The 13581-nt window shown below is 54.5% G+C and overlaps 3 protein-coding genes across 3 annotated transcripts; 2 read left to right on the top strand and 1 right to left on the bottom strand.

The window, feature by feature from the left end:
* Positions 1 to 524: 524 nt before the first annotated feature.
* On the top strand, positions 525 to 2643 carry PHACADRAFT_263532 (uncharacterized protein). The gene is made up of 3 exons (XM_007400497.1): positions 525 to 630; positions 756 to 1270; positions 1468 to 2643. Exons 2-3 carry the CDS (start codon positions 767 to 769, stop codon positions 2287 to 2289), a joined length of 1326 nt encoding a protein of 441 aa, XP_007400559.1. The 5' UTR covers positions 525 to 630; positions 756 to 766; the 3' UTR covers positions 2290 to 2643.
* Positions 2644 to 6505: 3862 nt separating this feature from the next.
* PHACADRAFT_263528 (uncharacterized protein) lies at positions 6506 to 10829 on the top strand (the record flags this gene model as incomplete). Its single annotated transcript, XM_007400496.1, has 21 exons — positions 6506 to 6612; positions 6665 to 6801; positions 6857 to 6955; positions 7008 to 7101; positions 7152 to 7392; positions 7445 to 7578; positions 7635 to 7756; positions 7810 to 7897; positions 7957 to 7987; positions 8047 to 8141; positions 8194 to 8324; positions 8378 to 8496; positions 8557 to 8619; positions 8675 to 8680; positions 8742 to 9086; positions 9137 to 9359; positions 9416 to 9681; positions 9738 to 9770; positions 9875 to 10054; positions 10106 to 10331; positions 10385 to 10829. Coding segments are annotated over exons 2-20 (2569 nt in total), but the record flags the coding sequence as incomplete, so codon positions are not given.
* Positions 10830 to 11174: 345 nt separating this feature from the next.
* On the bottom strand, positions 11175 to 13232 carry PHACADRAFT_263526 (uncharacterized protein). Its single transcript, XM_007400495.1, has 9 exons — positions 13116 to 13232; positions 13021 to 13047; positions 12694 to 12852; positions 12463 to 12589; positions 11979 to 12149; positions 11760 to 11926; positions 11561 to 11702; positions 11468 to 11504; positions 11175 to 11417 (listed from the first exon to the last, which is right to left on the bottom strand). The coding sequence occupies exons 1-9, from the start codon at positions 13121 to 13123 to the stop codon at positions 11371 to 11373; spliced, it is 885 nt and encodes a 294-aa protein (XP_007400557.1). The 5' UTR covers positions 13124 to 13232; the 3' UTR covers positions 11175 to 11370.
* Positions 13233 to 13581: the final 349 nt, after the last annotated feature.

Below are 13581 nucleotides of genomic sequence, written 5' to 3'. Positions count from 1 at the left end.
CGCTGCGACCAATCGGGCGGGCGTGCGTGATTATGGAGTGTTCTGTCGCCGCCAGCATCAAGCCACAACGGGGTTCAAAGCGGGGCTTGTTAGGGCCTAGACCGAGGGCGTGCGAGGTCTCCTGGGTTGCAGAGAGCGACATTGGGAGCAGAAAGACGACACGTCGAGGCAGAAAACATACGAAATGAGGGTCGTGACTTGCTGGGGACCTGCTGGAGGAAACGAGGCATGTTCGAGCGAGGGATTGTGGCCAACCCGTGCCCCTTGAACGTTCCTAGGATGCACAGGAGAGGCGCGGAGGGCTGTGTGCCGATAGGTGCTGATACGAGGAAGCTGAATCGGGGAAAGGCGCTTGGAGTTATGAGGTGGACGGGGACTTGTGAAAGATAGCATGTTTGTATGTGGGCAGTGGGGCCTTTCACAAGCTTCCTCTCACCTCGACGCCCGGCGAAAGTCAGCGAAGACGACGAGCACGCAGCCGCGGACGACAACGAAGGCGACGAAAGCGGCGAGAGGAAAAAGAGCCACGTGAATAGTTCCCACGCCTCATTATTTTAGGGGAGAAACAAACAAAATTAGGTCCCCGCCGCTCCGCACCTCCTCAGAGACCGAAACTCTGAAGCTTCACTGGTCAGTGCTCTTGCTCGAACTTTATTTTAGAATTTTTCGTCGCTGATTCTCTGCCCGACCACCATGTGCTGACCGACTCTCGTCCTTTACCGCCCTCGTCGTCGTCGCCAACGATGAACAAGAACAGCTTCTCGGCATGTCGCAAGACCAAGCGTCTTCCAGCCAGAATGCCCCCTCAACCTGGACAGAACCTCCCTGGTCGGGCTGGATAGAGACCACAGGCGATGCCCTGCTCATCCTCGAGGCTGCAAGACGGGGCCTCATCCCCCGCGTGACGCGTCGTCTCGTCGACTCTGAGCGCAAGATGATCACCTCGGGCTCCGTGTTCGTGTTCGACGAGGACGAAAGCGGTATCAAACGCTGGACGGACGGCTTCTTCTGGAGCCCAAGCCGCATCCTGGGCAACTTTCTTTTGTATCGCGAGACAGAGAAGAGGGGGGCAGGGCATCGAAGCGCGCGCGCAGAGAGGGAGGCAAACGAAGAATACGTGCAAGAGACCATCAAGACTGAGAACGGTCAGAGCCTCAGCAGGCCCAAGGGCGAGTCTGCTCGTCTGGGAATCGATCGGCAACGCGAACGCAGTCTTGTTGGAAGCTTGACGAACAGCTACAAGTTCAAGCCTAGTGGATTGATGAAGAAGGTGCGTCTTGTTGTGCTTTCATTCCTCGATCCTGGCGATGCCCGCACACATCTACAAGCTACTTTGAGAGCTCGAGTGCGAGGTTCTTGCCCAGCCCGTCCGTGGTCTCAGAATTGTTGTTAGACCATTCTGCTGTTTTCGGGCTGTCATGCCCGCCGCGCTCAATCGTTCGACCCGGTTTACTGACTCAGTCACAGACATTCTCCCTGACGATTGGCGGCGTCGCGCAACACCTTATTTCCTACTACAAGGTTGAAGATGTCGAGCAGGGACGCCTGCGCTCACCCTCGACCCTTCCCGAACTGGCGTCTCTCGATATATCCCCCGAATATCTCGACAAGACACATTTCAGGAACCCACCGAAGGTCGAAATGGGTGTCGACGGCATCCCTCGTTACCGTGGGGAAGCAGACGAGCCGGATACGTCTCCATTACTGTCTACGCCCTTGCTACTTCCATCGCCAGAGGACGAACCCTCGTCTTCCAAGCGCGCAAAGCGTTACGACCCGTACAGTTCTTCGGGCGCTCCCAAGCGCTCGAGGAAGAGCAAGAACGCTTCGCGCAGCCAGGACTCCGCGGGTGAAGAGTCTTCGTCTCCCACCTATCCTACCCCCATTCACCAGAGTCCTCCCTCGTATCCCGAGCACGGGAGTCTTTCGCAGACAACCGGCTATAGTGGGTATAGCTACTACCCCAACTACTACAGCTCCTACCCCCCGCCCCCCGCTTCGTCCACGTACCCTGCCCCGCCCGTCTCTCCCATTCAACACACGCCGACTCCGCCGCCGCAGCCCACGTCCCCGATCGCTTACTCAGGCTACGGGCACGAAACGTCGCAGACGGCAGTGTCGAGCTCATATCCATACTATCCCCCGCAACACGGCTACGGCTCGTACTCGCAGACCTGGCCACAGTACTCGGGATACGGGCACTCGTCTGTACACCACTCGCACTCAGCCGATGGGCACGACAGCCTGGGACACAAGGAGGAAAGGGAAGAAGTCGACAGCGCGGCCTAGACGACCGCCAGAGGCAATTGCGTTTGGTTTCGGTCCCTGGTTTCTTGCTTCGCTACGGCACGCACACTCTCCCTCCGGGTACGCCCCTATTATTCGCTCTTTTCCTGTTGTGTCTTTATCTGGCTGTCGTGCGTCCTCTCCCTTCTTGTCTTATCTGCGGTCCCGAGATGCCTTTCGATGATACCCACCCCGTAACCTATACGTCCTTCACGCCCTCTTACGTACCCGACGCTTCGTTCCGAGTATAGCTATTCCTTGTGTCTAGTTCCCCGAGTCTCTCTTCTCGTCGACGTGTTTCCCATGCACCATCCTCAGAATGTTGTCGGTATATGCTAGTCCCCCGTTATTTCTCTGATTACTCCCTCCTGTTTCCGGTGTTTTTCTGTACCCGCTGTCAGAATCTCTTTGATACTATCCGCCCTGCCTATCTGCAGGGAATGTATTACTAGTTGTCCCGTAGTACTTGTCGAGGCGGCGGGTGCGTCGGGAGTGCGGCGTCTCTCGAGCGCTTGCGTCCTCCGCTCATGTCCCTCGCGCAATATTTGAACGAAGCGGACTAACCGTTGTACACGCACCCACCACGTCCCGCTCTGTGTGGATCTCGTCGTCTGTTCCGCTGCCTCGCAGACGAGCCCTGCCGTCAAATCTCGAGTTGGCTACTCGTCTCCAAGCGGGACGGGCCTCGAGAGCGACGTCAGGTCCGAGGGTAATTCAAATATGATGGAGGAGGCTCCGTCGCTGCTCGCCTCCGCCCGCTGATGTTTGCTCATTGCCATCGTACACAAGCCCCACTCCAACTCTGTACCGCACTTGTGGACGACTGTGTGTCCAGGAACGTAGGGCCCGCTCGTCTGGAAACCAGGGAGATACCGGACTCGAACGGCTCAATGACGACACAACGTCTCAGTGATCGCGCCAGGAGAAAGGATGCGGAAGGGGCCACGCTGCCAGAGGGCTCAGCTTGCGACTGATACGACTGGGACGGGTCTCTGGGTGGTCGGCGAAAGGTTGTGGTGGGTGTTCGAGTCTACATCTCGCAAGTGCAGCTGGTTCACACCTTCATCCGTAGTTTTGGTACACATCTGAAGCAGGCGTTTGTCTGCTTGGTAAGTCTTCGACTCTTCGAAGCCTCGGATCCTGTGGTATGCTGCGGACGCCCGCTGACAAGTGTTCCAGCGATTCCGGGATCTGTCAGTCTGTGACCTGTGTACATACAGTGCATGTCGCAGAACTGCTCGTCACGCCCCGCAATACGCTACAAGGATTTTCACACGATACCACTCTGGGACTCTGACAGTGCCAACCACGACTTTACTTGGCATATCTGACAGCTCAGAGCTCTCTATGATTCCAGCATGCACCTGTAGACAACTACACAAGTACGCCTACCTCCTCCGTGCACTAACTTGCTCAGGGCCCTGTTGCTGTGTGAACTGTACGCATATACCCATCTATTTATGCATCGCGTGGTGGAAGATGCGACACACAAGCATTGAAGACATCACTCTGCCGGTCGGTTGACACACTCTACCGACATTACCGTCTCTCGAACATCCTTCGGGGCTTCTCTGTCACCTGTCTATCGTTCTATCATTGTCGCTGCATACGTTCTGCTCGACTAAGTTATGACAGATATCGTGTTTCAGCTACCCTAGAAATTCGAAGCTTTGGCAAGACGGTAACTTTCGAGTACATGCGACTCCTGAAATTCCGGCCATCGGTATGACTCAACAAGTGCTCAAGCCGTCTCTTCTGCCGTTGAGTTATCTCAATAGCAGGCCGTCCTTCGATACTTCCAGCTGGTAGTGGCGCAGACCTTTCTTCAACGCCACCGTCTCATTGACAGCTTCCCCGTATGGCTCGCGACCATCCTTCGCGGCCCTCACACCCCGTCGTGCATATCCGTGCATTCACATTCCGATTCCTCCGGCAGCAGTCAGTTTTCAATCCGTTAATTTGTAAAGTGGCGCAGATCTCGCGCTGGCCTTGCTAGTGTGTGATCAGCCATCTCGTGAGGCGTCCCGCTGCACTAAAGCATTACCCTACCTCTGCAGAAGCGCGAATCCTGTGTGCTCACTGACAGCAGTGGAAAGAAAATTTCGCCTCCCCGCGGTGCGTGTAACGTTCGGCTCCGGAAATTTCGTGTCGGTAGGTTCGGCTCGTGATACAACACCGCTCCGCCGTACGACTCTGCCGTTGAATTACAGACCCTTGGTATGTGTTCCGGATGGATCCTGTAATCTCCTCGCGATTCTGGCCCAAGGACCATGACGAATTCGAAGTCTCGATGCTCCGCCCCAGGTTGGTCGAACTTTTTCGAGTATTTCCGAAAGCTAATGCTCAAGGTTACTGCCCATCTCCTCTGAGGACATCCTCGCTTTGTTGCGAGTCTAACTTCAGAACAATAAGGCTCGCTTCTAAACCTCTACACCTGCCTAATAGGTCGAGTGGAGCTCAAGTCCCCTAGAGAAGGCAGGGGTGGCGAACGCGGAAGAACAGCATTCTCGTCCGCTGTGAGTTCGACGTCGCTTCAGGTAATATATTCCACACGCTAATCGTTTGCGTTCAGACAGCGTGTGCCTTGTTTCTGATGTTGAATCTAATTCTTTTGTCATATCTCGACATTTGGAGCGCTCGCCGAGGACGATTCACACATCCCGAGCCAAGGGGCCTCTTTGTCGAAGCAGCAAGCAGAGTTCGTTCGGCACAGAGGTTGGTCACAACCCCTTGTCTCTCGCTGGAAAAACCGGATCACGACATGCTCTGGGAGCAGTTGCTCTTTGCCTAGCCGTTCGGTACACCGATGGTCATGGTGCATCGCAAACGGTAAGCGTTGTGCTGTATTTTCGTCTCTGGGAATCGAAGAGCTCTTGAGCAAGTCCCGGCGACAGTATCCGGACTTACGTGTCACATGTGGCTGAGGTACCGGACTCAAGTTAATTTGCCTCGCCTCAGGCCCTGGAGAGCGCATCGTGAAGTGCGGCATACAAATACGAATACGACTAGACTACTCTTGGACGAGCTGCGCAAGTAACTCATCTAAATCCCTCAACCTCTCGACCACAGGCACGCGTAAGCGACGAAGACGCTCAGCTTCTGTCGTGACCGGCAGTCGGAACCTCTGGATAGCTGACGCTGCGATAGCGTTCACCGGTTACAACACCGCTTTCCCGTGGCAAGTCCGATCTGCAGAACTCTATTTCTTCCTTGACACTCCATTCAGAGACACGCTCAAATCTGACGTCCTGAAACATCAGCACGCGGTAATTGCATCGCGTCGCGGAGCACCGTGCGCGTTCTTTGCAATTCGAAGAGCTGGGGAGCGGAATTGCATCTTCTCGAACGGACCGCTGAATAGCGCAGACGCGTCAAGAAGCGCGTCCTATGTGAGTCTTCGAGGAAGCGCGAACGCCCTGCGATAAGTGAACAAGTATCTCCTTTTATGAGTCACTGTCTGAGATCATCATGCTGACTGCGCTTTCGTGCCTTGTGCGGGTCTACAGGGGCAGTAGTCAAACAAGGATGATGTGGCGTTGTCGCATCCATGCATCCAACCCGTCAATTGGGCGGTGTACCACGTGGGAAAACTCGCAAACGCTGAGTCTCGGGACAAGCACTCAGGCCTCAGGAATTAACGTACGATCCTGGGCAAAGTTTCGGGAGAAAAAAATGGTCCCCCGACGAGCACGCAACGTTGCATTCCGTATTGGGGGTCCCGCAACATGTCTCGGCTTGTTTTCTGTTGAACAGTTGAGGCACTGCGCGGTGACTCTAATGATGCTGATATGAGTTGAGCTGTAAGTGGCCTTGACATCGTTTAGAGATGCCATCTCTCACAACGCGACAGCATTTTGGTGGCTACCGTCAGACCTATCTTGCCGAGCCCAGCCTCGGACCGCCTAACCTGTCCTGGAAGGCCACACATCTTCGAGAAACCAATCGAGGGCGAGTCTGCATCCTGAGAGTGATTGGTCAATTTTTACGGACGTCTCACCATGTGCTCGATTAGTCCGGTACCTGATCATCCAAATGAAGATCACTCGTGGCTCAGGTATAAAAGGTCGTCCGCAGCCTAGAGGTTGGCCAGGCTCCAGCAGAGCGTCCCCTCTCTTGACTCATGGTTCCTACCGCCGTTCCTTTGGCGGCGCTGTGTGCGCTCGCCCCCACTGTAGGTGCCACAATCCGCCATCTCAGACAAGTCCTAATCGGAATCTAGCTCGTTCACGCTTCGTCCCACATTGACCGCTGGTCGCATCTCCGTCGCCTGCACACCCGCGCGCCTGCTGCTTTGCCGGCCAACTGGACCTTCTTAGGATGTTACACGTGAGTATGCGCTCACATCTGGTAGGGCCCAGTCTGACGCGCCTTCCGGAAGCGATGGCAACTCAGGAGGGCGTACGCTAGACACAGCGACTTTCGCGAACACGACGAGCATGACTGATGAGTTGTGCATCGACTTCTGCATTCAGCAGGGCACCGTCTTCGCCGGCACTGAGTTCGCGCAGGAGTGCTGTAAGCCACGCGCAGCTCATACTTCGTCAGTGACCAACTGATGTGACCGTCACAGACTGCGGCGATGCCTTCTCTAACGGAGGCACGAACGCTACTCTCAGCGACTGTGACATGACATGCGTTGGCAACTCGAACGAGACTTGCGGCGGGCCAAGTACGTTTTCTGGCGTTTAAAACTCGGGAAATGAAGTTGATGTGGAGAGTAGATCGGCTCAGCGTCTTCTGGAGCGGCGTGCCCCCTCCCCCACCTCCGGTAACCGTGCCCAGCGTAGGCCAGTGGGAATCTCTAGGATGTTACAAGTACGTGTGTCCCGACCGTTGTGCGGTGTACTCTCAATGTATTTTCACAGCGATTCCGGCAACCCTCGTACCCTGGGCGTCGGCGTCACCACTGATGGACCGAACACCATCGAGAGCTGCACTAATGCCTGTTTCAACGCTGGCTACCCTCTCGCAGGTGCAGAGTTCTCTACTCAGTGTTTCTGTGATCTAGACTTCGCCGCTGGTTCTGGTCCCACGCCCCTGACGGATTGTGACATGACTTGCGCTGGCAATAGCTCGGAATTCTGCGGCGGACCCAATCGGCTCAACGTGAGTCCTTTGGCGCGTGTGAGAGAATGTGGCGATTTAGCTGCTGTCACAGGTCTATAACTTCACTGGCACTCTTCCTCATGGTCCAACCAACCCGGGTGGTGGCGGCGGCGGCGGCGGCGGGACTCCAGTCTTCCCCGTTGAGTCAGGCCTTCCGACTGGCTGGAACTATTCCGCGTGCTATGTGTAAGTCTTGTACCCCTGGTACGAATTGCGTGCCTGTCTGACCGCATCCGCTTTAGCGATAATGCTTTCGGACGAATTTTCACGACTGAGATTCCTGACAATCAAAATCTCACAGTCGAGACCTGTGTTTCCACGTGCAACGGTCAGAACTTCACATTGGCTGGCATGGAATTCGCAGGTACGAGTGGCACTTCCCTGATCTCGCTGCGCATGAGACTGACATTTCTCCAGTCCAATGCTTCTGTGGTGACGAATTGATTAATGGTGCCGTCACTGCCCCCGATTCCGACTGCAACATGGGCTGCGGCGGAAATGCTACGTGAGTTTTACGCTGTCATGCCTGAGAATCAGTCTAAGCATCTATGCTCTATACTACAGGGAGGCATGCGGCGGACCTAACAGGCTGTCCGTAAGTAACGCGGTCGAGACCACGGATACGGAGCAACGCCAGCTCACCCGGTTTCTCAGGTGTACACCTCTACCGGAAACGTCACGGCACTACCCATTCCTGTTGCGCAGAACACAAGCCTTCCCGGCAATTGGACGTTCCAGGGGTGCATCCAGTAAACATTTTCCGGTTCTTGATACCGCCAGAGTGTCTAACGTCTCTAATAGGGAGAACACCACCGCTCGCGTGTTTCCGTGGCAGCTCATCCTCCCGACCAACAACAGCGCAGAGACATGTCTTAGTCAGTGCTCCGCCTTCGGCTATGGCGCTGCCGGCATGGAGTTCGCAGATGAATGCTGTGAGTGCATTACTAGCCTTTTCGTCACTAGACTTTGATCAAACCTTTCGTAGACTGTGGAGATGTCTCCGACTTCACCAACAATAGCCCTGGATTCGCCAACGAGACGGACTGCAACATTGCCTGCTCTGGTGATGCTATCCACATCTGTGGTGGCGCCAACCGCCTCTCGGTGTGTACATCAATGCTGCGGGATTTGCAGCATTTCGCTGACGTTATTCGTTCCATTTAGTACTACACGTGGAATGGTTCGCTGAACGTCTGGCACACTCCCGAGGTGATTGGAGAATACGAGGTATGTGCCTACTCCGAATAACATCTTATCCTTGCTTATACCCTATTTCATCTAGTTCTTTGTGAGTATGCTGGCAAGTATACATATGCTCATGTTTCATCTGACTATGTCTGTGGTGACAGGTCCCTGGTGTTGTAGTTCCTCTTCTCGTCACCCTCGGCATCAACAACAAGATTGCTTTCCTGGAAAAGTTCGGAACGAGCGAATTCGACAACTCCACTGGCGCATACGAGTTGGACCCCACCCTCGTCGACGACTTTGATCTGGCATGGCGAACGATGCACGTCAAGTCTGATGTGTTCTGTTCTGCAGCCATCGTTCTGCCGGACAAGGGCGGGCGTCAACTGAATGTTGGCGGCTGGAGTCTTGACAGCACTCAGGGTGTCCGGCTCTATACTCCCGACGGCAGCCCTGGCGTGAACGGCACGAACGACTGGGAGGAAAACTTCGAGGAGCTCCATTTGCAGGTAGGTGTATTCGCCTCAGTACTGCCTTCTATGTCTCACGCTCTACGTAGGTTCAGCGCTGGTATCCCACGGCCATGATAATGGCCAATGGTTCCATTTTGGTCGTCGGAGGAGAAACCGGTAGCAACGGTCCCCCTCAGCCTAGTCTTGAGATCCTCCCCAAGCCAAATGGTACTGGCGACACCTGGAAGTTCCTCGAGTACCTGAACCGTACCGACCCCAATAACCTCTACCCTTTCCTCCACGTTCTTCCGAGTGGCCGGATTTTCATCGGTGGGTGCTTGACGTCCCCTCAGTTTGCACACAAGGCTAATGTTTCTGGCTGATAGGTTACTATAACGAAGCACGACTTCTCGATCCCGTCACCCTCGATACCGCGGTAGTCCTGCCTAACATGCCAGGATCTGTTACCAGTCCTGCGGCCGGCCGAAGCTATCCCAACGAGGGCAGCGCTGTGATGTTCCCACAACATGCACCCTACACGGATCCTATAACGGTCCTGATCTGCGGTGGTTCTGACTTTGGAGTCGCCCTCGACAATTGTGTGAGCATCCAGCCCGAGGTGGAGAATGCGACTTGGACCCTAGAGCGAATGGTTAGTTTTTTCACCTTCGATCCGTCACCTCATCTCACATGTTGTTGATTTTGCAGCCGTCGAAGCGTGTCATGCCATGTATAGTGAGTCACGTCTGTTCACTCTAGAAAATCTCTAGACTCACCGCTGTGCTAGGCTGGTCCGTCCTGCCCTGTGCACATATGCTCTGGTTCCATAACTAACATTCCCCAAAGCCCTACCTGATGGGACGTTCCTCATTGTCAATGGTGCTATGCAAGGCGTTGCCGGTTTCGGACTGGCTACCGATCCTAACTTCAACGCCATTCTCTACGATCCGACGCAGCCCGTGAATCAGCGTATCTCTATTCTGAACAATACTATTGTCGCCCGTCTGTACCACTCCGAGGCTACCGTAAGTCGCTAGTCTTGCACAAGTCACGCCCTATTGACCATTTGGTTCCAGCTCCTCTATGACGGCCGCGTCTTGGTTTCTGGCAGTGACCCCCAGACGCCAGGTTTCCCCGAAGAGATGCGTGTTGAAGTCTACATTCCGCCCTACCTTTCGCAAGGCCTCATCCAGCCGAACTTCACGATCGACGAGACGGACTGGGACTACAGTGGGACGTACCAGATCGAGGTGAACCTCTTCCAAGGCACGACGGACACGATGCGCGTCTCAATGATCGCTGGTGCGTCTCCTCGCTTTCTGGCCTTGCTTCCCTGTCTGATATATTTGAAATAGCGATTTCCTCGACGCACGGTAACGCGATGGACGGGCGTACCATCTTCCCCGAGTTCTCGTGCTCGGGCACGACCTGCACCATCACCGCACCGCCGAACGCGAACATCTCGCCGCCTGGTTGGCACCAGCTCTTCGTCCTCGACGGCCCGACCCCGTCCTATTCGCACTGGATCCGCCTCGGCGGTGATCCCGCCGAATTAGGTAACTGGCCGGACTTCCCTGACTTCACACTTCCTGGTGTCTAAGGCGGGCTCGGTGAGATTTTTTGGATGGCTCTACCCTTCTGACATTTTTTGTGAGACGTTTTCGGCTGTCTCAAATCCATACCCTTCTTTTAGACTTGCGCTTTGTAAACATCGGTTTCCGCCAACTGTCTTTTCGAGTATTTTCGGCTTCGGCGAACCTTCTTTTCGACTGTATGCGCTCTTTCTTATACCTGTCCTTCTCCTTACCACCTATCCACACCTCCTGGACCTTGGGCCGTTGCTTGCTGATTGTCGTATAAATAAATAACCCTTCACTTTTGTATTTCCCATTGTCGATGGCTGCAAATTGGTTGCTGTAGCACTATCTGGCGGTAACGGCCGTAGTATGTACCCCGGACTATCGAACTATGCGTGTTCGTTCCCTAAATCAGCAGGATCATTGTCTTCTTGAGCGTAACGTAATATGCCATACTAAAGGCTTCATGCCAGACTTCATTGTGATCAGACAAATGCATAAGTATAAACGAAATGGCGACAACGCTGGTATCAAAGGTGGAGATTGGAAGTGATACAGGAGTGGGGAGGTGAGTGCACGCGAAGACATCACATTTCAGACGTAACCGAAGGAAGAAATACATGTGTGGTGAATGCGAAATCGATATATGCGTATGTGCGGGCGGCTAGGCGAAGATTATACACGAGGAGGGCGCAGAACAAGGAGCGGAGCTAATATGTAGGGATATGTAGGGGACAGGGTAAGGACGGGGTACGATGCGACGCTCAGGGGCTGTAGTCACTGAAGTACGGGTGGATGAGGGTGCGTTTCGCTACTTGGGGTCAGCATGTGGGAGTAATGCGGTGGTGGGAGTAGACATACCAGAGATGCGCTTCGCGGTGTCGTAGATGAGGAGTTGCTAGCATATATGTTAGTAGTCATGACAATCGATGACGGAGGCCAGACCGCACGCACCCGGAGCAGATCGATGCCGTCCTCGTCGAGCCCGGGGACCGTCTCCGTGAGGTCTTCTCCGTTCCAGTGCGGGAACGTGGGCTTGTAGTCCGGCAGCTGGCTGATGCCCGGCCAGGACTCTTCGCCTGGGGTACCGAGAGTGCTAAGCAGACTAGGTCAGCAACCCCTTGACAAGCGAGTGTCGGTAGAAGAGACGCACCGGAAAATCTTGAAGATCTGGTCGATTTCTGAGTCGCCAGGGAAGAGCGGGTGCCCGCGCATGACCATCTCGGCAAAGATGCAGCCAACAGACCACATATCAATCGCCGTCGAGTAGTGACGAGAGCCAAGAAGAACTTCGGGTGCGCGGTACCAGAGTGTCACAACCTATACCGAAACATACGTCTTCTCGAACTTCTGCAGCAAGACACGCACTCACCTCATGGGTGTACGTCCGCATTGGGATACCGAACGCGCGCGCCAGACCGAAATCGGCGAGCTTGAGATTATCATATTTGTCAATCAGCAAGTTCTGCGGCTTGAGGTCACGGTGGAGAATACGGTGTGAATGGCAGTAGAGGAGACCTGATGAAAGCTGATGTGTGAATTTCTGGCAAGCACGTTGTCAGTACCGGGTAAGCGCCACATCTGAAACCTGCTGCGATCCAATATTGTAGTGATGCACGCGGAGTCAAGGAGGCTTCCCTCGTCTCGCTGGCCGCACACAGCCGGCACAAGTATCGCCAAGGTTTTGTGGTCACGTGACCTCATCAATGTGGCGAAAGCTTGCCGCATTAGCAGGCTCGCAAACGTGTTAGGACGCGACCGGCTCCTGGTTCACGTGTCCCATAGGGCAGCGATTCGCACGCGAACCGAAGGGGACCAAACGTTGGATTACGCAGACTATTGAACGAGTGGCTCACCTTGACAAGATCCAGTGAGAGAGGGTTGCCTGCCTTGTTACCCATGTCCATGTAACGCTTGAGGTCGACATCAAGAAACTCAAAGACAAGGTACAGCTTCTGGTCGGCGTGCACGATGTCGAGCAGGCTATGGTACGCGACACGGAATTTCCGAAACAAACATGGAAAACGAAACTGATCAGCACGTGGGACCGAAAGAAGTGCGCACGGCTAGGGAGTCATGACACGCACCGTACGACGTTATCGTCCTTCAACTCCTTTAGAAGGCTGATTTCCCGGATAGCGGTGCTGGGCACGCCTTCATCTTCGGCCTCAAGGCGAATCTTCTTCAGCGCGACCACTTGGTTGGTCGTGAGGTCTTTGGCCTTGTAAACCACGCCATAGGTACCTGATGATCGAGAGGGACGCGGAGTAGATATGCAGTATGAGAGAGTTCGTAAGGGGACGGAGACAGCTGGTTATCACGGGAGATGCGAAGCGGCATCAAGGTAGCGCACCTTCGCCTGGCAAGTGAGAAGCCAAATTAGTATGTGAGAATTGAGAGGTCGTTTATGCCACTCACCAACTTTCTCAAGCTTGGCATACCTGGATGTTTCGGCCAAAATGTCCCTCATCAGAACGTGCCACACTATATCCAAGACAGGGCCGCTGACCGTTCCATGGCAAATCAGGTACGAGACGTTCGACGAGAGCGGCAACCACGGCAGGTGTCTTGCGGGACCCGTTTCGATCTTGCCGATAAAAAGAGAACGAAAAATCGAGAGAAATTACCAGGTAAAAACAAAGAGGAGGTGGTCGAGTTCAGATCTGACGCTGCACGCTTCCCTCTTATACATTGATTACATAAGCACATGCCTGGTGCCGGAAAAGGCAATACTCGATGGGTGCCTTTCCGGCTTGGTCTGCCTCAACCTGTCCACGCCTGCAAGGTGACTACCGTGCACGAAGGCAGAAGAAGCTTATTGTTCAATCATTCTGTTATCGCGCTGTGCACTGACGGCGCTGATGGACATGTTGCAAATGAATGGTGGAACCGGTATCAGTTAGACACCGACATCGGGAGCAAGGGCAAGTCTCTCGTCCGCAAAGCATGCCGCGACACGGATGGGAGAGCAAGCG

Source organism: Phanerochaete carnosa (genome assembly GCF_000300595.1).
Source record: "Phanerochaete carnosa HHB-10118-sp unplaced genomic scaffold PHACAscaffold_10, whole genome shotgun sequence".
In the NCBI taxonomy this organism is placed as follows: Eukaryota; Fungi; Basidiomycota; class Agaricomycetes; order Polyporales; family Phanerochaetaceae; genus Phanerochaete; species Phanerochaete carnosa.
The sequence above is the reverse complement of the archived record's forward strand: the minus strand, read 5'-3'. Positions and strand labels throughout refer to the sequence as shown.

Bases quoted from the DNA above. Each gene is read 5' to 3' on its own strand.
- PHACADRAFT_263532 (XM_007400497.1), top strand. From the start codon at position 767: ATGTCGCAAGACCAAGCGTCTTCCAGCCAGAATGCCCCCTCAACCTGG. The intron at 1,271-1,467 runs GTGCGTCTTGTT...ACTCAGTCACAG, and splicing joins CTAGTGGATTGATGAAGAAG to ACATTCTCCCTGACGATTGG.
- PHACADRAFT_263526 (XM_007400495.1), bottom strand. The intron at 12,590-12,693 runs GTGCGTGTCATG...CGCGTACCATAG, and splicing joins AAGGACGATAACGTCGTACG to CCTGCTCGACATCGTGCACG. The intron at 11,418-11,467 runs GTATGTCTACTC...GACCCCAAGTAG, and splicing joins CACCGCGAAGCGCATCTCTG to CGAAACGCACCCTCATCCAC.